This window comes from Lissotriton vulgaris, chromosome 7 (assembly GCF_964263255.1).
Source record: "Lissotriton vulgaris chromosome 7, aLisVul1.2, whole genome shotgun sequence".
Lineage (NCBI taxonomy): Eukaryota > Metazoa > Chordata > Amphibia > Caudata > Salamandridae > Lissotriton > Lissotriton vulgaris.
In genome coordinates, this window is record NC_141695.1 from 121,134,384 (window position 1) to 121,161,438 (window position 27,055).

The 27,055-nt window shown below is 44.7% G+C and overlaps 1 protein-coding gene across 1 annotated transcript in view; it reads left to right on the forward strand.

Moving 5' to 3' along the window:
* Nucleotides 1-27,055, forward strand: part of LOC147700973 (persulfide dioxygenase ETHE1, mitochondrial-like) — a 98,166-nt gene that overhangs the window by 65,504 nt on the left and 5,607 nt on the right. The window contains exon 3 of the mRNA XM_086929798.1: nt 17,620-17,768. Coding sequence (XP_086785924.1) covers nt 17,620-17,768 — 149 coding nt within the window. The remainder of the gene's footprint in view (nt 1-17,619; nt 17,769-27,055) is intronic.

A 27,055-nucleotide genomic window follows, 5' to 3' on the forward strand; every position in this document is an offset into this window, starting at 1 on the left:
CGTTGTGATGGAGTAACCCGTCCGCTGAGATCTAAATCAGGAAGGCCCAGAGCGCCAGAAGAGAAAGAGCCTGTTTAGAAAGTTGCAACAGTCCATGAAGAGAAGGCAGGAAGCTGTGATGGGAGGGAATGTATAATGCAAGCTATAGCATAAATATAAAGAGACATTTAAATGGAAAAGGGCATTGTTTAAGGCCAATTAGGATGAGATGCTGGATGGAAACTCCTCATAGGATATAAGAAAATTCTGGAGACTGGCACATTCTGGCATGGGAAAAAACAACTGAGCATAGATTGTATGGTCCTAAAAGGAGCCTGGAGGAAATACATGGGGTAAGCCTGTGTAAAGAGTTACCCAGAGTTGAGGACAGGGGAATATGTAGCAGACCGAGTTACTGAACCGTCTAATGGCTAAATATAAAAAGAACACCATGACAACCCTATTCCTATCGAGAGCTGCAGGGCCAGATAATCTGCCGGCTCTAATGATAACATTTAATGTGATTGGTGGAGTGAGATTCTGGTAATACTATTTACAGCAATAACCATGACAGGCTCAGTACCAGAAAGCTGTAATGGGGTAATCCTTAAACCTCTGCTTAAATAGAACCCCATTCTCGAGTCAAAGTATTATAGATTGATAAGTCTCATTAATGTAGGGGAGAAATGTTTTTTGTAAAGCAACCATAAAAAGATTTAAAGACTGGACAGATGAAGAGAGATTGATACCTATGGAACACGGTGGCTTTAGAGCTGGTCATTCGACTGAAGACCACTGTTACGGTTTATGGGCTATTGCGAGGAGGGCAGTGGATCTGAAAGCAAATATCTTCTGCTCCTTTGTTGAATTTTGGGTGGCCTTCGACTTTGTGAATTGTGAGATTCTATGGGCTAATGTAGATAAGATAGGGATGCCCGGGGGAGGACACAGGGGGTAGGGTACTTCTGAGTATACCGTAAGGACTCCATCATAGGAATTGATATGAACCTTTATCTGGTAAGATTGAGATTCAGAATGGTTTGTGGTAGAGGTGTGTGCTGGCCCTGACCTTGTTCGCAATATACTTAAGAGATCTCCCAAAAAAACCTATTGGGATCCGGGATATCGGGATTATTGCACCCTGTATCACGTGACAGGAAGCGAGAGCGAGAGCTGTGCTGTGCTGTGCTGTGCGGACGAAAACGAAAACTCAGGGAGCCACGGAGCCGAAAGAGGCTCCTGTAACTTGTAATTAGGTGCCAGGCCCACGGCAGCCGCTCGGAAAAGCAGTTAGCGGTCAGCAGAGGAGTCCGCAGGGCTCGGCAGTGCGGGAGAGCTGGAAGCTGCGGGTGTGCAGGAGCATTTCCACCGCGCTCACCTTTTCCCTCGTGTATCGGGCCGGAGCAGTGCTGGGAGCCGGGAGGCGTGCTGCTGGTGTGCCACCGCAGGAGTGCTGCAGGAGTGCTTCTATCGCCCCCACCTCTTCTCTGTGTCCTGGGCCAGGGCCGGTGCAGAGTACTGCCGTGCCGTCGCGTTGAGTCAAGTCGTCAGGCTGGGCAGGGTGAGCACCAGCGATCAGCAAGCGACGGGGGCCAGGACCACAACAGGGGCCCGGGCTGGGCTGGTGTCACGTTGTGCTGTGGAGCTGCCGGGCAAGGCGAGCAGCTGCCAAAGCGGGACCAGCCACAAGCTGTGTGCAGAGTGCCGGGCACCGGCAACGCAGCCACATAAAGGAGACGGCCACGGGAGGCAGCAGTGAGCGGAGGAGACGGCCACGGGAGGCAGCAGCGAGCGGAGGTGACGCAAGCATACCAGCGCTGCGCCGCACCACCCCGGGGCACCTGAATGCCCGCCAGGAGCAAGGAGTCAGGAGACAGGAGACAGTGACAGAGTTAGTGAATACATTCGTTTTTCGTTCACACTTGGTCTGCATTCATTTAAATTCATTAAAATTCCCACCCCACCCTACGCCCGTTTTTGCCAAAGTTAACCTCAAATAAAGCAGGGGAACCTGAGAGCCATCTGTGGCTGGACGACGCCAAAGCAGAAGCCACAAGAAAAGAGGTAGCGGGGGCAGCAGAACCGGGAGAGGAGGCAGTGGCAGGGGGGACATAGGGAACGGTGGCAGCAGCAGCAGTAGTGCCGCAGTACGCACCGCTGACATCCTCCGGCCACGGCCACCGCCCCTGTCAAAAATTAGACCCATCGAAAAGGATAACATAAGTGCGAGAGAGCGGAAAGGCTCATAAACGACTGTCAGCAAGCGACAGGTCTTACATTCACCAACTTTGAGACAAGAGTAAACAAATTCAGATCAGATCAGATTCCGACGTAGGGCAAAGAGGAGTGCAAGGCCCCGTCTGGGGAAATGAGATCGGGGAAGATGCGCCAACTCACAGAAAGTAAAAAAAAAACCAAAAAATCAAGGGAGCTTATTATGGAAGTTAAATCAACGGAAACAGGGACCGAATCAAACCCCAGGGAGAGGTTGGTATCAGCCCCAACCCCCGATCTAACATCAGACTCCAGACGGAAAACCGGTCTCTTAAAATTCTTCTATTTAAAGGACCCAATGGCAGCGATCTACGCACCAACAGCCGAGGCTGGCAAGCTGCCAAGCCCCATTGCGCCATTGAATGTACCCTCCCCACTGGCAAACGGCTTGCAGAACACGATGAGCATTGAACCAGAGTGTCTACCATTTCCATCTTGTTCAGGTTCCCCTCTCCAAGGCAAACTGGAGTTAGTAACCGCCCAGGTGCACTGTTCCAACACCCCCGTAGCCACAAACGAAACCAAGGGAGGTAGCGCCATAAAGGTCACCATAGATAACCGCCTCGTAAAGGACACCCGGCCAAGTCAGAGTACAAGTACGACAATCATGGAGCTCGTCGAAGCCAGCATCCACACAAAGGAACCTAAGAGCGCCAAGGAGGGTAATTTAGGTCACAAAAACCTATCTACTTCATCTGGACAAGAAGGGGACCCATGGTTAAAGCCCCTTTTCCTATCAAACGATTCTCAACTCGAGGAACTCTCTGAAAGAATCATGAAGTACATCGACTCACAAGGGAGAGGACCCCAAACAGAATATGGTTTTGCTAATCGACATTTGAGTCCGGGTATGCTGGTCTCAACCCCTCGCTGCCCAGAACTAAAAAGAGACCAACAAAAAGTATCCATAAACGATAGTATCATTATGCAGATGAACCAGTCTCATTCCAACCATCCTGTACCAATTACAATTTCATCGGGGAGCACGCTGGACTCAGAGCCCAAGGACCCAAGCATAATCCAAAAAGTCGAACCCTCCACGTCATGGACTCAATCCCTGTTAAGCACTTTAGAGCAGGCAATAAGGGTATTGAACTACCAATCCAACAAAATGGAAGTCCAGATTGACCTCATCACGTTAGTGGCCGGGCACATTTCGGGCATAAATGCTAAACTGGACTCCTTAACATCCCTATTAACAACCCAGGGGAAATTGGAGGCCAACACCAGCTCGAGGAAACAACAGTGCAACTGTGGATGCGGAAGCATAATCGAAAAGCTAGCAAGCCTCCCGGCCATCTTGATGGATATTTTAGGGGAGGTAAAACAATCGCGCAGTCACAGTCAGGTGATAGAAGCTAAACCAACCCCGGAGAAACCTCATATAGTAAAGACGATGTATATTAATGGTCCCACAAGATGTAAACGAACAATGGATCAAGACCAAATACCAAATGAAACTGGTAAAGGAAAACTAGTCTTGGAAATTGACGAAACACAATTTGTTCAACAATCCTTTACTGAAGATAAACCAACAAAGAGGCAAAAGAAAAGGGCAAGGAAGGCTAGGCTCAAGTATAAAAAACAACTAAACGCAGATCCAGATAATATTTTTCCAATTTTCAAAACCAGCATCTCTCAGGAAAATAAACCTAAATTATTGAACGAGGCGCCTGCGGGTGAGGAGTTTCTTGCAGAGCCATCTGAGAAGGCAAACTCATCGAGTACTTCAAGGGTCGATGGCCCAGGAACAGGAGCCAACTCGTGTCCATCCCCATTGATAGGTGCAAACAGTCAAATGGATACAAGATCTGTCCAGCGACAAAAAATGCAAGAGCCTGGCCGGGAAAATATGAGGTTCACGCAAGTGGTTGAAAATGGAGGATGTGAGCGAAACGAATGGAAATCAGCCCTGGAAAAAAACAGTATGGGCACAAAAGGCATTTGCAGAGAGGTTTTAAACCACGGTACAAAAATTATTATTGAGAAACAATTACCCTCAACTTTTGAAAAAAGCGTAAACGAAATTCAGGGTCAAGCAGTAGCACCAAAAACAAAATCTGTGCCAACCCCCGTGCGAATAACAGTTTTTGAAAAGGATCGTAAATGTTCGCTAATGCCAAGGGTTCCAAGTTCGGCACTAACTAAGTTAACCAACACAGCTCCACTACAGGAAAAAACATACACAGTTGAGGGAGTACAGAAAGATGAAGCACTTCAAGAGACACACCCCCCTTGCGTAAGTATTCAACTCCACAACTCGTCATCACGCAAAGCAGGCTTAATACATAAGGAGCTAAGTCAACATCTGGAGACATTTGACTTAAAACTAGTTTTTATTCCCGAATATTCAACCAGGGGGACACAGGACATTCTAAACCGAGGTAATCTGTTAAGATTATTTAAGGAAATACCAGCTTTACAAGAAATTTCTTCTCATGACCTTTACTCCATTGAATTTCAACAAAACTTAAACAACGCGGCCATTGAGGAAACAGTTACAACATGGGCCTCAAAGGTCCTCGTAGAAAAGATATACTCCGCAAGACCTCAGTTTGAATCATGGGGTATCTCCATTATGCGACACAAGCGCCCAAGATATCCCTATCCTTTACAAATTAGGACAGGTGACCTGAACAAGGGGCAAGAGATAAGAGGTCAACACACCACCTGTCTACGTGGCGCCCGATCCGCCTCGCTAGTGTCATCAAGTGCAAGTCACAAACCACAAACAACTGGTCTCCACCACGCAGATAGAATGGATTGGTCCTGGATACCCAATGTCTTGAGTAATAAAACTACCTAACCCAGACCCAAACCTCTCTGGGACCACGTGGAACAAGAAGCTCTCGCAGAGTGCAACAAAGAAATCAAATGTTTCACTTTGCTCGTGGAACGTGCATGGCTTTCGAGAAATGGCTCATGATCACGAAACACTATCCTTTTTCTTACGACAAGATATAATCTTGATCCAGGAGTCATGGAAATTACAACCGACTTCAATCCCAGGTTTTACAGAACACCATATATCTGCAGAACGCAATTCAATGCATGGGCACCCCTGTGGTGGATTATCAATATATGTAACCCATAAATATAATTGGGCATCAGAAGAGTTGGACGTGGGTCTGAACTGGGCCCAAGTGATTAGAATCACTGAAGCCCCACAATCTGGGTTTGATCCATGGAACATTTTAATATTTAATGTCTATATCCATCCCAACAGAAAGACACAAAAAGAAAAATACGCAACTTTGCTGTCACTGATCAAGGCAATGCAAAGAACCCACTCACAATGCCCACTGGTTATTTCCGGGGACTTCAACAATACCCTCATTGTCCAAAACAAGATGAAGGCGAAGTCGACCGCCAATATTGGCGGGAAAAGGCTAGTATCAAGCCTAAAAGAACACGGACTGTCAATCCTGAACGGCAACACAAAAGGGGATAGGCCGGCAGCCGTCACCTATCTGAGCGGTAAAGTCCATTCAACAATTGACTACTCCATAGTAAGTGACGAGTTAATTCCCAGCATCGAATCATTTAGCATCGAACACCGAGTAGAAAGTGATCATTTCCCCCAAATAATAAGACTAAATATCGTACTCAGTAAGGCTCCAACCATGACTTCCCTTCTCCACCATGCATCAAAGTTCAACTTAAGAAAACTGAAATGGCGTGGTGACGGGTTGGGCAAAATCACGGACACAGTTAAAGACCAAATGGCCAACCTTGGGACCCAAAAAGATGTGGAGCTAGTCTCTAGCTGGGAGCAAACGATTCAGGTCCTTCAGCAAAAGTTCCCAGCAAGGTCAGGGAACCAGGGTTTTCGCAAAATCAAGAAGGAGCCTTGGTTCAACATGGACCTAAGAACAAAAAAAAGAAAAGTCGCCAAGGAAGTCAGAGCACTCGCAAGGCAAAAAATGTTGGGGGCCGTGACAAACAAATTTAATTTGAACGGAGCCAGGAGCATCTACAGGAAGGCACTGAGGGCCGCAAAGTACTTGCATAAAGAAACCATCTGGAACAAACTGCTAACCGCGGGCAAACAATCAAATAGCCGGGACTTTTGGAGTATTATAAACGATTTAAATCAAGGGGCGAAACTCCAACAGGAAGTTGGGGTTGGAGCAGAAACCTGGACCAGACACGTGCAAATTCTATACTGTAACACAGATTCTGGCCCCGTTAATGGTTCCGGGGCATCACAGGAAAATGCGGAGGAACTAAAAGGAGCTGAGTACAAAGAAAAAAGAGCTCTCGAGCAGGAAAAAGTTCAGAAGGGGCCAACAGAGCTTGACGACTTAACCACCAAAGATGAACTAAGGATGATAATATCAAGATTAAAGTCAGAAGGAGCAGCAGGGCCAAACGGGCTGCCAAATGCGATCTTTAAGCATGACCCGGACCTGTGGTCTGAGATCCTAACGCCCCTGTTCAACCAAATATACAAGCAAGCAGAGTTACCCGCATCCTGGAAAGGCAGTATCATCCACCCCATATTTAAGCATGGCGATCATCGTAACCCCAGAAATTTCAGACTGATATCATTAATAGACGTAGAGGCTAAGCTCTATGCTTCCTGTATTCTACGAGAACTACAAGCCTGGATAGCAGAAACAAAGATAATGCCCAAATTTCAAACCGGTTTCAGGCAAGGAATGGGAACAACAACAAATTTAACTTGCCTGTCCATCCTAATGGATCAAGCGGTTGCAAAGGGATGCCGCTTGTACGCCTGTTTTATAGACATTAAGTCAGCTTTTGATCGGGTGAATAGAGAGCGCTTGTGGATGAAATTAAAAAGCTGGGGGTTGCCACATCAACTCTTAATAGCCATCAAAGCCCTTCATCACCATACTTGGGCAAGAGTGAAACTGGGAAACGGGGGCAATACAACCAGGAGCATCCCGACACATCAAGGCCTAAAACAGGGCTGTGTATTAGCCCCCACCCTCTTTAACCTTCTTCTCTCCGACCTCTCAAGCACGCTGGAATCGGCAGATAGCCATCCACCATCTCTAGCTAATAACCCAATATACTACCTACAATATGCTGATGATATTGTATTGCTGAGCAAAACACCAATCGGCTTACAAAGAGCTATAAATAAATTAACATCGTACTTAGAACGGGAAAGCCTAGAATTAAATAAAGAAAAAACTAAAGTGGTCCGTCTGGTAGACGCGCACAAGTTACGGTACAAATGGATGGCTCAAGGGGCAATAGTGAAAGAAGAAAGGAATTACAAGTATCTGGGAATAATAATATCAAAAGGTGTTAACCACAAGGACCATAAAACCGCCCTACAAGCAAAAGCACAATCTTTAATTTTTGCGTATCGTTCCTTAAAAGTAAAAATGGATTGCCCTAATTATAACCATCTACTAAAAGTAATGGCAGCGCAGATCATGCCTACCCTATCTTACGGCCTAGCGACGTGGTGTGGCAAGGAGGCCGATCTTTTAAATGAACTACAGACAAAAATTTATAAAACGGTCTTCAATCTGCCAAAATCCGCCTCAGCTTCACAAGTCAGGCTTGAATTTGGACTGCAAAACCAGAACTTCCGGAGCATGAGCGGCTTCGTGAAACTCTGTTACAAACTTCGATCCGCAGACCCAGACACATTGGACTGGCTGAGCTGGGAGGAAATCAAAAAATGGGCGGATACTGCACACCCGAACCCTTGGGGAAAGTACCTGAAACTATGTGTGGAAAAGCTGGAGCTGGAATCAGTCTGGAAATTAGGGACAGATAAAGCAAGCCTAAGTAAATTAGCCAATGCGGCAGTAAAAAGGAAATCCTTTTTGGAGGATAAAGAGACACTGGCAAAACGTCGGCATGGCTGGACTATCATGAACTCGTATACAAACTCAAAACCACTCGCTTACCTATTATCTCACTTTAGTGGCCATTTAAAAAAGGCTTTTATTGATTATCGGATGGGGATGCACATTTCAAAAGACTTATTGCCGTCCTGGAAACCCTCCGACCAGAAGGAGCAATGTCGCCTCTGTGGGTATAAAACTGAAACCCTTGCCCACTTTCTTTGTGTTTGTCCTGCGCTGATAGGACAGAGACGACTGTTATTGAAACCTATTTTTAACGCACTAAACATACGCTCTTGTAGACACGCCGTTACAAGCTGGCTTGGAGGTTCCTCCATAATCCTGGCATGCCGTGGAGTTAAATTCCTGGCTGAAGTAAGAAATCGCCTTGGACAAATTGAAAAGGGGGATCACCAGGTTGGTGGGTTATCAGAAACTTTTTTAACATGATGATCTTTCACGTCTTGACCCCAATTTTAATAGAAGCAGAGAGTTTATAACTCTAGTAGTTTTAATTCATTTTGTATCGCTATTTATTATGCGAATTTTGTAATAATTTTAACCAATTATGCAAATAAAACTTTGATTGATTGACTCTATTGGGATCCACCTCCTTTTCCCCAAAGATGAGTGGGCACCATATATCCTGTATACTATATGCAGACAACTTAGTCATTGTGGATGTAGCTCAAATTGGGTTCCAGAGGAAATTAGATGCCTTTCAAAGGTACTATAAGACCAAGAAACACATGATTAATATGGAGAAAAACAAAATATTAGTATTCGGGAAGAAGAAGAAATAATTTAAATGGTACTTAGAGAGGACATGGAAATGTGGGTATGCATTTTACATCTAACTTAAAATGGAGAGCACATTGAGAAACAGTTCAAACAAATGCTACGCCTACTATAATGGAATAAATAAATTTGGTAAGGAGTCCGGCGGGCGCGATCTGGGCCAAGAAGGACAGACTTTAGGTATGTCCTTACGAGGAAGTCCATGTCACACTCTGGGGACCCATGGCAGAATAATACAGTATTCACTTATCTGTCAGCATCAGCAAACCCTGTTATGAGGCAGGAAATCTCAAGGTTTCGACTCAGGGTCAAACCTATGTATTTGGGGCTGAGATTGCCAAGAGGCTAAAAATAAACTAAGTCTATCTGAATGTGGGATGCAGAGGAAATCTAATAATGAGCACATGTTATGAGACTGTCTGTTTTTGATGGGAGCGTAGAACCTTATTAAAGCCAGTCTTAGGAAAATATGGAATATCTAACCACTGGGAGTTTCTAGTTCCCTATTTCACATGCAATTCTTAGATGTGATCTGTGCAACAGGTGTGTTTTTTATTAGTAAGCAGGAAGATATGGGAGACATAATGGGGCAGGGATGTTTGTGGCTCTTGGAAACAGTGGGCTGATTCAATTGGGTTTTTGAGAATTAAACAGATCAACTGTGCTGCATCTTAACCTGCTTGCATTTTAATAATGAAATGGCCGCCTTTGCTGTGGTGTCCAAAAGGATTGATCAACTATTGACGGTAACCACTAAGGGAACAACTGCTCAACACCCCCGTTGGTTTGATCACGCCTGTTCTTCAGCAAACCGTAAATTAAAAGCTGCTCTTAAAAACAAACCGAGAGACTTTGCACTTATTAAGGCCCTTCGAGCAGATTACAAAAACGCCCTTGCTTCACGCAAAAAGTCAATTAAAATTAAAACATGGGAATCTTTGCTCGACCCCTCTACTTTGGGCAATAGCTCAAAATTCTGGAACATAATAAACAAACCACTTTTTGGCGACCCAAATGATGAGAGTCTCGGTACAGTCATACCGGAGAATGAATGGATCACCCACTTTGGATCTATTTTCAAGAGCGACGCTCCACAGTCATTAAAACCACTTCATCTCCCTGAAAGCAGTCCGCTACATTTTTCAACTAAAGAAATTGAACTAGGGATACTTGGTCTCTCTAGTAACAAAGCCCCGGGCCCTGATGGTCTTCCACCTGACCTATTGAAATCTAACATCACTTTATGGGCACCAATTCTCACATTTGTCATCAACGCCGGGGTCGAAGTGGGGGCTCCTAAATCCTGGGGAGCATCTACCATCGTCCCTGTTTACAAAAAGGGTGACAGAACAAAAGCGGCCTGTTACAGACCAATCTCCCTGATAAACTCTGTTGCGAAGGTAGTGGGCGGGGTACTACTAAAGAGGCTGAATGCATGGGCCAAACAAAGCAATATAATGACCCCTGCACAGTATGGATTCAGACCAGGACATGCAACAACTACACAGTGTCTGAATTTATATCTAATAAGTGGTAAATACACCCAAGCAAGAGAGGGAACTTTGTATATGGCCTTTATGGACCTTTCTTCGGCTTTTGACTGTGTTGATAGGAGCAAACTATCGGAAGTCCTGCAAAATATGGGCGTTGAAAATAATTTGATCAACTTTCTGGCCGACCTACACAACGACACCCGTGCAAATGTACGTTTTACAAGAGACTTGAAAGTAACGAGAGATTTTAAAATTAACCGGGGAGTCAGGCAGGGCTGTATTTTAGCACCTTTTCTTTTTAATCTATACATAAATGGACTCGAAGACCACTTGGTAAAAACGGACACGGATTACCCTCGTATTGGGAAAACAGGCGTGCCGGTCCTGCTGTACGCGGACGACGCCGTTCTTTTATCCAGAACCGCACTCGGACTCCAAAAATGATTGGATTCCTTTTATCAATTCATGTCCTCACGTGGCCTGAATATCAATAACTCCAAATCTTTTGTTATGACGGTTGGATTAACTACCAAAAAACGATACCCCTTCTCAGTCAATGGGGAAAACATACCGTACCGCTAACAAAAACATTTTCGTATTTAGGAGTACTGTTTGACCACAAACTTACATGGGGCCCTGCCATATCCAAAAAGAAAGGCGAAATATTAAGGACCAACACTGGAATAATGGATTTTGCTCGCAAACTGGGTAATACTCCAGTGTCCGCCATAATGAAGCTTTATCAGGCAAAAAGCGTTACGGTGGCATGTTACGGAAGTGAACTGTGGGGGTTCTTACCAGCAGATGCCCTGGTGACTCTTGAAAACAACTTTCTGAAACAGGTCATGAGTTTGCCAAAGAATACCGCTAACTTCTCTGTACATGAGGAACTGGGCACACCGTACCTAGGAGACAAAATCGCTGCAAACCCTCTGCTCTGCTGGTTAAACTGTTGGCGCAATATATCTATACCACTGACTCATAACATCCTTGCTGAAGCCCTTACTTGGGAAGGACAACTCAAGTTACCCTGGTTGAAATACATTAGAAACTGCTGTAAAGATCTGGGTAGATTGGATCTTTACCTAACACCCCAGAACACCACCAAGAAAGATGTTAATTTTGTAAAAAACACTTTCATACTGAAACGACAACTTGACAGGGAAGAAATTGAGTTAAAGAAGTCCAGCGTAAGGAGCCACACATTAACAAAGACCTGTGTGTTCTCCGAACCATATTTATCATGGAATATATCCAGATATGAGCGCTTCCTGCTGAGCAGATTTCGATTTGGCCTCTACCATCTGCTCCTAGCTGTGCCGAGTGGAGCCCATAGAGGTCAAGTGTTGCCAGCTTGCGGCTGCGACAATAAGTCTCCGCAAGACTTGGCTCACTTTTTATTCCTATGTTCTTATTATTCGAGTCCACGAAATATGTTTTTAAAACCTTTGCTCAAAAGGATGAATTTTGTACAAATTAAACCTGCACTCCTATACCTTCAAATGTTGCACGAAGATAGCACTTTTCTCACCTGCAAGTTTTTAAAAACAGCCTTGAAGTTTAGATTAAGTATGGAAGGTTGATTCCAAGCTGAATTATATTATAGATGTAATCTTGTCTTGACTAAGTACATTCACACTGGACTACTGTATTTTTTCTTTTTTTAAAAATCCTCTCGCGAATCGCCTATTTTTTAACGTGTTTGCTGAAAAACTTCCTTTCTATGAATGAATTGTATATTATTGTAATATGTGCTTTTATGACTGCTTTTCTGTCAGTCGAATAAAGAAATTTTGAATTGAATAATGAAATGGTATCTTATCAATGGATGTGAAACATTAAGTTATAAATTGTTGTAATTTATTCTGTATTGATTTTTATAGTTGTATATTTTATGGGATATGTTTTATGAAAAAGAAATATTTATGACTGACTATAGTTGAGATCTTTGTATCATACACATTGAAAAAACAAGCATTTGCAATGCAATAGGTCTCGCATTAATTAAGTTTGAGCTATTGGCATTGCTAAATATTGCAACACCAATTGCCACAAAAGTCTATAAATTATAGGCCAAAAAAATGTATATTTATTTTTGTAGCAATAGTGGCATGCTGCGCTTTAGATGAATATGTTTAAAAGTAAAGTGCGCCATACTGCGATTGCTACAATAGTTAATTGTGGATGCGTTAACAATTGATGTGTGCACTGATGGCTGGTGGTGTGTGTGCCTGTAGAAATTGTGCCCTGATGGCTGGCGGTGTGTGTGCTTGGTGGAAGCATGCACCGACGGCTGGTGGTGTGTGTGCCTGGTGAAAGCATGCACTGACGGCTGGTGGTGTGTGCCTGGTGGAAGCGTGCACTGACGGCTGGTGGTGTTTGTGCCCGGTGAAAGTGTGCACTGGCAACTGATGGTGTCTGTTGAAAGTGTGCACTGAAAGTGTGGTTGTGTGTGTGGTTGTATATGTGTGTGTGGTTGTATGTGTGGTTGTGTGAGTGGTCGGGTGTTGTGTGTGTGGTTGTGTGTGGTTGTTGGTTGTGTGTGGTTATATCACAGCATAACCATTAAACCTGGACGTTTTAACTCATAAAAAGTTCATACAAAGTGATGATAGGGCCTTTTACTGGTTTCACAAACACTGCCTCCTGCACGTGTAACAGAGCTGCCTCGGTGCGGTATCCTCGGTGCAAAACCTATTAGCATTTTGCAGGACGCCCTGATTTTATTTCTTATAAAAAGCCAAGAATCTTTTAGAAATCCAAACTTCTGTTCACTAGCTCAGGGAAGGATAATAAAACATGCATTTACATTGCGGCCAGCCTGCATGTAATCTTCGGCTGCTCTCTAGGTAAACAAACTCCACGCTCGCACTATAGACACTCGATTGCGCGCACTGAAAGAACAAGCACTGGCAAAATCAGCAAGCTAAGTGGGTGCCTGCTAAAATATGGCACCCGTGTTAATAATGCTGAAAGTTTAGCTCGGCGCCCGGGGGCAGGACAGCAATGAGAAAGCTGCTTGATGCGTGGTCAAACAAAAAAAAGCAACACAGTAAGGATTAAAGACAATTTGGAAAAATAAATTGAAAAATAGATAAAAGGAGGGAAAATCAAACAGCATGAAAGATAGAAGGGCTGGGAGAGGCACAACAAGCTGCAAGTCTACAAACATCCCCCAATAACATGAGATGCTCCATATTTGGGACGCTCGAATCAATCCTGCATGCCATATGTTTTCTTGGAATTACACCATCAAATGCATTAACATTGTTGAAAAACAATCTAGAAACGAGAGCAGCTCCGAAGAAATGGCGTCCTGGAGCACGTATTTAATATAATGTGTGGTATAGTGCTTCAAAGTCCACATCAAGCTGGAATACTAAAGAAACAGAATCATCAGTAAGTCTATAGAAGACACTTCGTGATAGAAGCATATGAGTACGGTAAACATGGTCTGGGTACACTCAGAGACCACTAATGTCAATGACCATTACAACCCTTTGTAGACAATACAATATTACTTTTTCCAGCAGGACCAATGAAAATATGGCAAAGATTTCCTTGTACGGTACTTTAAACACGCTGTCCAGATAACCCCGAGGGATTAGCTTTCTTCTGCCTGCAAAGTAAACAGAGCAGGTAAGGTGCGCTCGACAAGCATCCTGGCCTGCAGCGGGAGCAGGGCACAGCCATCCATTCCCAGCCAATTAACCACTTAGGGAGCAGCTGTGAAGGTACCCCTGGGGAGCTGCCTGCACCAGACACGGAACGCAGGGAGAACTACAGGGCGCCAAAATGGAGACTGGCACAAAATTTTTTTTTTAACAAGTGAACAAATTATAAAAGCAAACGTTAAATTACATGCGATAAAAGTGACAATAGTGAGCAACCAAAATACAAGAGGTAGCAATCGATACCTTACAGGAGGAACAAGCTCTTGGCATTGCTGTGGGGAGGGGGGGAGGAGAAATGAGAGACACGGCCTGGCGGCCGTGAAGTGTGAAGCAGTGAAGCTCTTGGAGGCAGGCGGCTCGGGAGCGAGGGAAAAGCGCGTGCTTGTGTTCACGTGAACTGTTTGAAATCCGCCGATGGTTTGAGAACTTATTTTGCCCACTATAATTTTCCCCTATCCATTCCTTGCGGAATGGGATAGGCGAGACCTAAAAATATATCAGTATGTTGGAAGAAAGTTATTTTCCACTGTTCCAAACATGTGTTCCTAATCTGCAAAGAAAAAAGTAGCCTTAGGCCTGAAATGGAAGACTTCATCTTGACTTGTTAGATGTCCCATGGCAGATGTGAGTTGTTCACACAGTCATGTCTTTTTCGTTGCATTCTGGTACCTGCACCTTTTATGCTGTCCGTATAAACAGACAACTACATGTCCCAGAATGCTAACACAGTTTGGGAGTGACAATCTCTCTGTTGCAACATGGTTCTCTTTTAGAGAAGGAATCTCTCAGCAGAATGCCACATGTCCGATGCAGACATCACTTGTAGACACATAGAAATGCCATCCATGGGTCCAAGGGGCAGCTGTGGCCACTAATTGTCAAGGGTGTGAGTGCAACGCCCACCCAACACTTAGAGCTCACAGGGGATTCCAAGACCGCAGGGCTCCTCACAAGTCCCAGGCGCGTGGGTGCTCCTAGGGGCCACAGGCCCAAGGATGGAGGGGGCCACAGGCTCAACGATGGAGGAGGCCACAGGCCCACGGATTGAGGGGGTGACAAGCCCAAGGATGGAGGGGGCCACAAGCCCAAGGATGGAGGGGGTGACAGGCCTAAGGATGGAGAGGGTCACAAGCCCAAGGATGGAGAGGGTCGACAGGCCCAAGGATGGAGAGGGTCGACAGGCCCAAGGATGGAGGGGGTGACAGGCCCAAGGATGGAGGGGGTGACAGGCCCAAGGATGGAGGGGGTGACAGGCCCAAGGATGGAGGGGGCACAGGCCCAAGGATGGAGGGGGTCACAGGCCCAAGGATGGAGGGGGTCACAGGCCCAAGGATGGAGGGGGTCGCAGGCCCAAGGGAGGGAGTGACAGGCCCAAGGATGGAGGGGGTCACAAGCCCAACGGAGGGGGGTCAAAGGCCCAAGGATGGAGCGGGTCACAGGCCCAAGGATGGAGGAGGTCACAGGCAAAGAATGGAGGGGTCATAGGCCCAAGGATGGAGGGGGTAACAGGCACAAGGATGGAGAGGGTCAGAAGCCCAAGGATGGAGGGGGTCAGAAGCCCAAGGATGGAGGGGGTCACAAGCCCAAGGATGGAGGGGGTCACAGGCCCAAGGATGGAGGGCGTGACAGGCCCAAGGATGGAGAGGGTCACAGGCCCAAGGATGGAGGGGGTCACAAGCCCAAGGATGGAGGGGGTGGCAGGCCCAAGGATGGAGGGGATGGCAGGCCCAAGGATGGAGAGGGTCACAGGCCCAAGGATGGAGGGGGGTCACAGGCCTAAGGATGGAGGGGGGTCACAGGTCCAAGGATGGAGGGGGTCACAGGCCTAAGGATGGGGGGGGGTGCACAGACCTAAGGATGGAGGGGATCATAGGTCCAAGGATGGAGGGGGTCACAGGTCCAAGGATGGAGGGGGTCACAGGCCCAAGGATGGAGAGGGTGACAGGCCCCAGGATGGAGGGGGTCACAAGCCCATGGATGGAGGGGGTCACAGGCCCAAGGATGGAAGGGGTCACAGGCCCAAGGAGGGAGGGGATGTCACAGGCCCAAGGATGGAGGGGGTCACAAGCCCAAGCAGGGCTTTAAGTGGGATGAAAAAACTGGGGGTCTCTCAAAGGGACGTGGTCAGTGTAATTAGGGGCGTGGCTTTAAATCACTTACGCAAAAAATCTGTGCTTAGCATAGTGTGCTGCCCGACTTGTATTTTGCTGTTTCTGTCATTGCATCCAGATATTTGATACAAGTAACATCATACCTACAATAAGTAAGGGATATTGGCTTTGTCAATGGTTATTTCTTGCAGAAGATAAATAAGCTGCAACTATGACTTGTATATAATATTGACAAAGCTTCCAAATAAATCCCTGGTGACCCTACCACAATGTTGCTGTTCCTGAGTTTCAGAAAGAGAAGGGAAATCCAGAAAGAAAATGACTCTTAAAGGATTTCCTTTCCCCCACAACGCTCTCCTGGCATGACGTCATGCTGTAACTTCTCTACTACTGAGAAGTGAGCAGTGTGAGCAGAGCACATCCATGTCTCGAAACAGGTCTCTATCAGGCTTTGTTTTGCGCCCTGGCACTTTTTTTCCGGGTTGCAGTGACAGCAAACAGCTGTCACTGCAGTCTGGGGAAAAAAAATGACTGCCTGTGTCAGGGCTCAAAACAGAGCCCGATAGAGACCCGTTTCGAGGCCCTCTGAAAAAAACTGCCGGTGCTCAGACCCCATGAGACCCGGTCCACTTAAAGCCCTGAGCCTAAGGATGGAGGGGGTGACAGGCCTAAGGATGGAGGGGGTGACAGGCCCAAGGAGGGAGGGGGTCACAGGCCTAAGGATGGGGGGGGGGTCACAGGCCCAAGGATGGGGGGGGGGGGGGTCACAGGCCCAAGGATGGAGGGGGTCACAGGCCCAAGGATGGAGGGGGTCACAGGCCCAAGGATGGAGGGGGTGACAGGCCCAAGGAGGGAGGGGGTGACAGGCCCAAGGATGGAGGGGGGTCACAGGCCCAAGAATGGAGGGGGTCACAAGCCCAAGAATGGAGGGGGCCACAGGCCAAAGGATGGAGGGGGTGACAGGCCCAAGGATGGAGGGGGTGACAGGCCCAAGGATGGAGGGGGCCACGGACCCAAGGGAGGGGGTGACAGGCCCAAGGATGGAGGGGGTGACAGGCCCAAGGATGGAGGTGGTCCCAGGGCAAAGGATGGAGGGGGTCCCGGGCCCAAGGATGGAGGGGGTCCCGGGCCCATGGATGGAGGGGGTCACATGCCCAAGGATGGAGGGGGTCACAGGCCAAGGATGGAGGGGGTCCCAGGCCCAAGGAGGGAGGGGATGTCACAGGCCCAAGGATGGAGGGGGTCACAGGCCCAAGGATGGAGGGGGTCACACAGCCAAGGATGGAGGGGATCGCAGGCCCAAGGATGGAGGGTTCACAGGCCCAAGGATGGAGGGGGCACAGGCCCAAGGATGGAGGGGGCACAGGCCCAAGGATGGAGGGGTTCACAGGCCCAATGTAGGGGGTCACAGGCTTCCCATCAGAACACTTATCCTCAGCCTCCCCTCTCTCCACTGCAGCAAACACCCACTGCCACGCGGACCACATCACAGGCACCGGCCTCCTGAAGCGCATGCTGCCCGGCTGCAAGAGCGTCATATCGAAGGACAGCGGGGCCCGCGCGGACATCCATATACAGGAGGGACACGTCATCAAGTTCGGCAAGTTCGTAAGTGTCCGTGAAAACGGAAGTATGGATTGATGTTTTGTCTCTAAAAGTAATATGGAGCCTGGTCTGAATAAAAGGAGTACACTTTTAATTCCCAAATGCAAAATCTGCTAATTTTAAAATTGGATACCATTTTTGACATCCTCAAGTAGCACCTGAGTGTTATAGCACAACGAGAGTGTACAAAAAATATCGCTTAGTAATGTACCTTTGTTGTTTGAATGTAGACGGTTTTCAAAGAGGTATTCTGATAACGTGAAGCAGAAACACCTTAAAGCCATTTCTTAGTGTCTGAGCGCCCTCGTGTGGTTTTTAGAGGAATAACAACATTTTCAGTCGAATGTAAGTTGTTATATGAGGAGCATCAGGCTTTCCTTAACGTTTATGTGACCCCCCTCTTGTTTTGCTTAGCAATCCAATAATTAATCTGTTGTTGTAATACTTTATTCGATAGATATTTATCATAAAAGTACAAACATACAAATACATAAAAACAATCCATTCAAAGTACTACAATTTATCCAGAACAGCAGGTGGCAATTTAAAAACGGCAGGATAAAAACAATGTTTAAAACAATGTTTACTTAATATAAAGTTTTTATGTGTTACCCAACAGTGTAGAGCGTATTATCCAAGCACCCCCCAGATATTTTGCCACCCCACAGATGATATACATGGAAACAGTATTGGTTAAGATGATACGGAGGGCTGACCTATGCTCTTTTACACCGAACTCCCTGCATACAGGTTTTAACCATTTAGCCCTAACGGATTTGTATGCTGAACAAGCAAATAAAAAATGGCCAAGAGTTTCCTCTGGGCATTGGCAACTTGGGCATTTTAGTTCAATCCCCCCCTTAGTATTCCACCTTTCCATAAATGTTTTAAGAGGCAGGGTGCCATACCTTAGTTTCAAAAACAAGGTTCTATCTTTAGCTACTTGGATAAAATCCAAAAATGGTTCCAACTTCCTGGAAGGTTTATGAATAAGAAAGTTTGTCGTTAAAGTCCCCAGGTTTGAGTTGTTATTAATCTTGGCCTCAACCCAGTCCCAATATAATTTCTTTACAATTTGCTTTGCAGGAGAGACTTGTGACGCCCAGGACTCCCCCAGGCCTATTGATATTACTAATTTCTTGAGGTTATTAAGCCACTTTATTTGGTGAGAAATATTTAGGGTTATTAACTCGTCCAATGCTCGGGCATACCGGTTAGTTCCTCGGTTCTTCTAAGGCGCACCCAAAATAGCAGTGGCCTTAGTTGAACTATGTCCGAGATCGATTTTTTTCCCATATCAAAAAATGTGGGTAACAAGGGGTGGAAGCTGGAAGTGAGACTAAATCTCTGATAAACTTATTTTCCGCAGTTACCAGTGCTTTGGTATTTTCAGCACCCCATAATTCGGAGCCATAAACTGCCGAGGCTAAGGCCTTCCCTTCATAGACTACCAAGGCAGGGGCGACTGGTCTACTAATAGAGAGGCGCTGGGTCTTTAGTATTGCACTGGACACCCTTTTAAGATTTAGTACCATTTTTGAAATATGGGTATCCCAGCTCATGTTATTGGACAACCTCACCCCCAAATAATCAAATTCGTTCACCACCTCTAAGGGTGAACCTTCCTAACCTTTCTGTTTGGAGATAGGACCATTAGCTTTGTCTTCAGGGTGTTGATCGTTAACCCACGATCATTACAAAAGAGGGAAAAGCGGTCAAGCAATTTTTGGAGACCCTTAGGGGTCTTGGACATCAAGAGGGTATCGTCCGCAAAGAGAAGTGTTGGGGTTTTCTTCCCCGCAAGGACGGAGGCATCTGCCGGGTCCTCACTCAAATGGTCCACCACCCCATTTATAAAGAGGGAGAATAATGTCGGCGCCATCACACATCCCTTAGCAATCCAATAATTAATCAGTTGTATGGCCGTGCTATGATAATTTCAGTTTTACATGGTCACTTTGGATTTATTCATGTTGTGCTCTCTACGCCATCTGAAGCAGTCTATTGTAAATCAGATAGCTGTACTCTTCTACCAAATGCTGCATTCCGATTGGCTGATACTCGTTCGGTATCCATCCAGTTGAGTCATTACCTGAGACAAGTCTTCCTGCAGTATTTACTCACATATACCATGCCTTTTTCCTTTACCTGGGAAGATCAGAGTTTTGCTAAAGGACTAGAACGCTCACCTAGCTCACAGAATGTGCCTGCACTGGCCGCCTTACTGCTGGAAAGGTAGCTTTGAAGTCATTCATCCCTCAAGGCTCATTCTCTTCAGCCTGCCACGTGTATGCCTTTAAATAGCTCCTATTCTAGCAACACTGTGTCCATGAGTGCCGAACTTTAATCATGAATATAGAATTACATATAGCATGGTAGTAAGTCGTTGGCACACTCCCGTGAAGCTACTGTAGAAAACCTCTGTGGTGAAGCTAGAATAGAGCCCTAGGGATTCACCTGGCAGACCGCTCTCTCACGCAGCATTCCAGACTTTTTTTCTCACAAGGATGAGAAAGATATTTGCAAATTTATATCTAATGTTAGATTACTGGAGCTCTCACCATAATATCCATGTCAAAATTATACTCATTCATTGATTTCAGCCTCCTTTTACTCAGCCTCTCAGACATTTTTTCTCATGTAGACAAGCAACATATTTAAGAATTTATGGAAACAGTGCTGTCATATTAGCTTTTTAACCATTAACCATAATTTCCATGAAAAATCATGAGAGAAAAACAGTTTTCTCTCCAACATGAGTCATCAAATCCCAGCAGAGGATCAGAAAATTACACAGGGTGAAATCACCTTAGAACTCACCAAAATTCCTACAATTAGTATTTAACTGTCAATAAATGATATACACTGTGGATAAAAACTGTTATCACCCTTCCTGTATGCTTCTTATTGTGATTCCCAAAAGCAGGCATTCAATGCAATGATTTTCAATAGGGCAACATTGACCAAACCTGGTCTTCAAAATAGTTCAACCGGTATGCTTCGTGTAGCCTTCACCTTCGTTCTAGTCAGGAAATACAACACCATCTAACAAACTACTTGTGAACGTCACCCCTCATTTTTACAGTCTGAATTTCAATAGCAGTATTATCAGGGAGGGGGCTGCCCGGGCTCCTCACTCCATCCCACTCAGTGAGTACCTGGGACTGCCTTCCCCACTGACATTGCTTAAATATTTTCTCTGTGTCCGAGACACGTTCACTCAGTCATATGTTATGCTTTAGAGATTTCAAACCCAGCACCACTTTCCTGCAGCCCTTTAGTGATGCATTGAACTCAAAACTGAAGGTGAAAGCAGGTTATGGGGATATGCAAATTGCCAATTAAAGAGGCTCCTCACCTAATTATTTTCAAGCACCGTCTTCCAACAATATTATGATCTTTAATCCATTTCAAGTTTCGACATATTCATGGCCTGCTACTTGAATCTCGATTTTGTTGGCTTTTTGTATTTTGGGCTGGAGGAATATAGGCCACTCATACAAGGGTTGGGCCAACAACCCCTCCTATTATATATATTATACGTGCAAATGTTTCAACAAATTGAGAGTGTCCTCCAACAAATATTGTAGGGTTCCTTCCGAAAACATCAATACATAGGAGTTCCGATATGTAGGAGTGCAAATAAGACGAAACAGTTCCATTAAGCTCCACTTCAGTTAAATACTTTATTGTGCCTTCATTTTTCTTCTTTTCTGTTGTGTGTGTGAGACCAAGTCGAAATGAGTTTTAAGGTTCGCCAACACGTGTTTCACCCTAAAAGGCATGCAAGCCTAGGGCTTTTTAAAGGCTCAAATAGGAACACGGCATTCCAATTGTAAACTCAAAAAGATTTATGTATGAGATTTTATAGGTGACTGCATCCCATTTCAGAGATGCACAATCACACGTGATTTTGTGGTAAATACAAAACTGAAATTGCGTGCAAGGTACTAATGATGTTTAAAGCAGAGTAGGGAAAAGGAAAGAACCCAAGTGAATTCAAAGAAAGTGGAAAAAGATTAAGGAAATATATAGTAGTCAAAACCTTCAAGTGAAGGGGTACAATTAGTAATAGATAACCAAACTGGCACTTGCAAGAGCTGTGATTTACCATATGGGTAGTTAATATTACCTTTGTATCTGAAACCAATGATATAATGTTTCGAATTCGTGTGTGTATCTCAGTCACTGAATGAAAGTAATCCTTAATAGGAATTCTGTAAGAAAAATATGAAATCCCTAAGTAAGAAATGAGAAGGTTGACAATGGACCTCCGAAGGGAACAGGTGACCTACGACTGGAGGAGATGCAGAGGCTGCGCTGGCATCTAATTATTTTTCATGGAAGCTGCTCCCCAGCTGGCTCTCCTCAGCCGTGGCTCCTGTCACCAGGCTACGGCCCTCCCAAGCACCGCTCATTTTTTGTTCCTAACCGAGTCACTTGGCCCAGCAGTCTGACTGCGAACGGAGCCCGAGATGCCTTTACTCGTTCCTACTTACTTGTAGTTTCTTGGTTGTGCCTCTTAGGCGGTCAGGCAGTGAGGAGAGTCCTCTCAGTTCTGCGGAGGAGTAGCGCAAGTCTACGGTAGTGTTTGGCTTTTTTACACAATGTGATCTGTGTGGAAAACCTACAAATCAGTCGAAACTACATTAATGAACGTTGGTAACTGCCCATGAAACACTACAAAATAGAAGTCACAAGTGGACTTCTTTTCAGCTTTGCTGACGGTGTAGAAATGGAACAAGTAGAGGCAATGGGCTCCGTTTGCATGTTTTGGACTCTCCGCGCTGACACACACTCGTCCACTTTCAGTTAAGCTTTGGTGGACACTGAAGAAAGACCCCGCTAGGTGACGGAGTGAACCCCCTGTACTGAGACTACATCCCTTCCTAACCCAGTCTTCAGCTCAGTGAGTGGTGCTTCAGTCAGTGCAGACCGCGGTGGTAGGTGCCATCACTGTCCCGCCTACCTTAGGTTATTCGCCCTCATGTCATGTTCTTTAGCAAACCTCAACAAGCTGGAAAAATTGGCCAGGAGGAAGCCGGTATTGGACGGCGGCACGTGGTGACGTGTACGCACACAGCCAATTAACGGGCATTGTTTGTTTTGCAGGCACTTATTTTTACAAATATCGTGGCGATAATTGTAAATATCGCGGCCATCGTGCTAATCGGCCGATTTTGCAACTTTTTCGTCAATAGCGAAATCGCGATATTCTGGAGGGTCTGACTAATAGAGCGTATAGTTGTATAGAGTAGAGTAGCAGTGAGTTGTAGGCAGTAATAGAGAGTGAGTAGTATAGATTAGTAGAGAGTAGTATAGAGTGAGTAGTAGATAGTGTGTAAAGAGCGTGTAGTAGTTTGCGAGTAGTAGAGACAGAGTAGTAGAGAGTAATGAAGAGTAGTAGATAGTAATAGATGCAGTAGAGTGAGTCTTATATAGTATATTGAGTAGTAGTTCCATTTAGTAGAGTGACTAGAGAATACCTATTAAAATTAAGTAGAAATTAGAGAGCAGTACTTAGTGAGTACCATAGAGTACTAGAGTGTAGTAGAGAGTAGTAGAGAGTGAGTATCATATAGTGGATAGAGTAATTGGGTGAGTTGTGAGGAGTGTGATTATTAGGTAGTAGAGAGTAATTAGAGAGTGTATTAGAGTGTGATTAGTAGAGTGAGTACTAGAGTGTGAATCGAGAGTATTAGAGATAGTAGAGATTGAGTAGAGTGTGAGTAGCTGAGAGTAGTAGTAAAGAGTGATTAGTAGTTATTAAAGTGTAGTAGAGTAGAAGACAGTTATAATAGAGAGTCCTATAGTGAGTAGTAATGAGTGAGTAGTAGACAGTAGTGTTCAGTGATTAGGATAGAGTTGTAGAGAGTGAGTAGTATAGTGATTTAGAGTACTAGAGAGTGTGTAGTGGAGAATGATTAGTAGTGAGTAGAGCAGTAGAGAGTATTAGTGAGTAGAATATTATAGAGTATTGGAGTGAGTAGTATAGATTAGTAGAGAGTAGTATATAGTGTGTAGAGAGCGTGTAGCAGTTTGCGAGTAGTAGAGACAGAGTAGTAGAGAGTATTGAAGAGTACTAGATAGTAATAGATGTAGTAGAGTGAGTCGTGGATAGTATATTGAGTAGTAGATAGATTTATTAGAGTGAGTAGAGAATGACTATTAAAATTGAGTAGAGATTAGAGAGCAGTAGTTAGTGATTACCATAGAGTACTATAGTGTAGTAGAGAGTAAGTATTAGATAGTGGATAGAGTAATGGAGTGAGTTGTGAGGAGTGTGCTTAGTAGGTAGTAGCGAGTAGTTAGAGTGTGTATTAGTGTGTGATTAGTAGAGTGAGTACTAGAGTGTGAATCAAGATTATTAGAGAGTAGTAGAGATTGAGTAGAGTGTGAGCAGCTGAGAGTAGTAGTAGAGAGTGACTAGTAGTTAGTAAAGTGTAGTAGAGTTGTAATAGAGTATTATAGTGAGTAGTAATGAGTGAGTAGTAGAGTAGTGTTGTGTGATTAAGATAGAGTTGTAGAGAGTGAGTAGTATAGTGATTTAGAGTACTTGAGTGTGTAGTGGGGAATGATTAGTAGTGAGTAGAGCAGTAGAGAGTATTAGTGAGTAGAGTATTATAGAGTATTAGAGTGAGTAGTTTAGAGTTATTAGAGTTGTGGAGACTGAGTAGTAGATAGTAGTCAGTAAAGTGTGAGTAGAGTAGTAGAAACTGAGTAGTAGAGAGTGAGTAGTAGATTGAGTACTAGATAGTTTGCAGTAGAGGAGTAGAGAGTGTGTAGTAGGGTAGTAGTGAGTACTATAGAGTAATAGCTATTAATAGTGATTAGTACTGAGTAATACAGATTTTTAGAGAGTACTTGAGTGAGTAGTGAGTATAATTCGCAGTAGAGAGTTAGTAGAGAGTGAGTTGTAGACTGAGTAGGGAGAATTAGAGAGTTGTATTATAAGTAGTAGAGTAGTATAGTGAGAGTAGTACTTATTGTATTTGCACACACACTCACACACAGAGGCACACACATAGAGCCACACACTGAGAGCTACACACACACACTAGTTAGTAGAGAGTACTTGGAGTGTGAAGTAGAGAGTGAGTAGCAGACAGTGAATAGAGAGTAGTACAGAGGAGTAGTGTGAGTAGCAGTGTTGTAGTAAAGAGTAAGTATGAAAGAGTTAGTAGCAAAGAGTAAGTAGTTGACAGTGGGAAGTACAGTGAGTAATGGTGAGTATTGGAGAGTGAGCAGTAGAGAGTGTGTAGTTGAGTATTAGAATTATTAGTAGAGAGTAATAGGTAAGTAGAGTAGTAGTGTATCAGACAATTGTAAACAGTAGTATAGTGAGTAGTAGTGTTTATTTAATGTCGTAGTTAGTGAGAAGAGAGTAGTAGAGGGAGTAGGGAGTATTATAGAGTTGTGCAGTAATTAGTACAGTAGTGGAGTGAGTAGTTGCGTATTGGAGAGGGAGTAGTAAAGAGTGAGCAGTAAAGTGTTATTAGTGAAGTGTGATTAGCAAAGTGATTTGTAAAGAGTGAGTAGTAAAGAGCGAGTAGTGGAGTTGTAGAGTGTTAGCAAAGTGAGTGTTATAGTGAGTAGTAGAGAGTGAGTAGAGTAGTAGTGTTATTAGCGGAGTAGTAGATAGTGTGTATTATAGTGTTGTAGAATAAGTTGTACAGTACTAGAGTGAGTAGTAGAGTGAGTAGTGACAGTATTAGATATTGTGTATTAGAGAGTGAGTAGTAGTTATTAATAAAGAGTGAAAGAGTGAGTATTAAATAGTGATTAGTAGCGTTTGAGTGGTAGAGTGAGTATTAGAGTGAGTAGTAGAGTACATTGAGTAGTACTTATGATCAAGTATGGTGATACATATTGATAAATATGTATTTATATATATGTACATATATATGCAGCATATTTGTAGGAATATATAGATGCATATATATGTGCACCTGAAAAACAAACACAAAAAGGCATTAGAAAACCAAGAAAGGCAAGATGGCTTACCTTAGACACGCTAACAACAGCATACATACCGGGGAAAGCACTCCGTGCACGCCGCTGCACCATCACGACACGGGCCGCGGTCCACCTGAAAAACAAACACAAAAAAAGGCATTAGAATACCAAGAAAGGCAAGATGGCTTACCTTAGACCCGCTAACAACATCATACATATTGGGGAAAGCACTCCGTGCCAGCCGCTGCACCATCACGACACGGGCCGCGGTCCACCTGAAAAACAAACACAAAAAAAGGCATTAGAAAACCAAGAAAGGCAAGATGGCTTACCTTAGACCCGCTAACAACAGCATACATACCGGGGAAAGCACTCATTGCACGCCGCTGAACCATCATGACACGGGCCGCGGTCCACCTAAAAAACAAACACAAAAAGGCATTAGAAGACCAAGAAAGGCAAGATGGCTTACCTCAGATCTTCTATAATCACTGCATACATCCCAGCAAGGAACACATTTGAAAACAGGAAAAAGTTAGCCTGTAAAAAAAAATAAAAAATCAAAGAATGTAACAACACAGTCAAAAACACGCCCACTAAGATAAGAAATGTTTTACTACAACCAAGAAAGGCAAGATGGTTTACCTTAGACCCGCTAACAACAGCACACATACCGGGGAAAGCACTCCACGCACGCCACTGCACCATCACGACACGGGCTGCGGTTCACCAAAAAAACAAACACAAAAAGGCACTAGAAACCAAGAAAGGCAAGATGGCTTACCTTAGACCCGCTAACAACAGCATACATACCGGGGAAAGCACTCCGTGCATGCCGCTGCACCATCACGACACGGGCCGCGGCCCACCTGAAAAACAAACACAAAAAGGCATTAGAAAACTAAGAAAGGAAAGATGGCTTACCTTAGACCCGCTAACAACAGCATACATTCCGGGGAAAGCACTCTGTGCACACCGCTGCACCATCACATCACGGGCTGCGGTCCACCTGAAAAACAAACACAAAAAAAGGCATTAGAAAACCAAGAAAGGCAAGATGGCTTACCTTAGCCCGGCTAACAACAGCATACATACCGGGGAAAGCACTCCGTGCACGCCGCTGCACCATCACGACACGGGCCGCGGTCCACCTGAAAAACAAACACAAAAAGGCATTAGAAAACCAAGAAAGGCAAGATGGCTTACCTTAGATCTTCTATAATCACTGCATACATCCCAGCAAGGAATACAGTTGAAAACAGGAGATAGTCAGCCTGTAAAAAAAAAAAAAAAAAAAATAAAAGAATGTGAACAACACAGTCAAAAACAGCCCA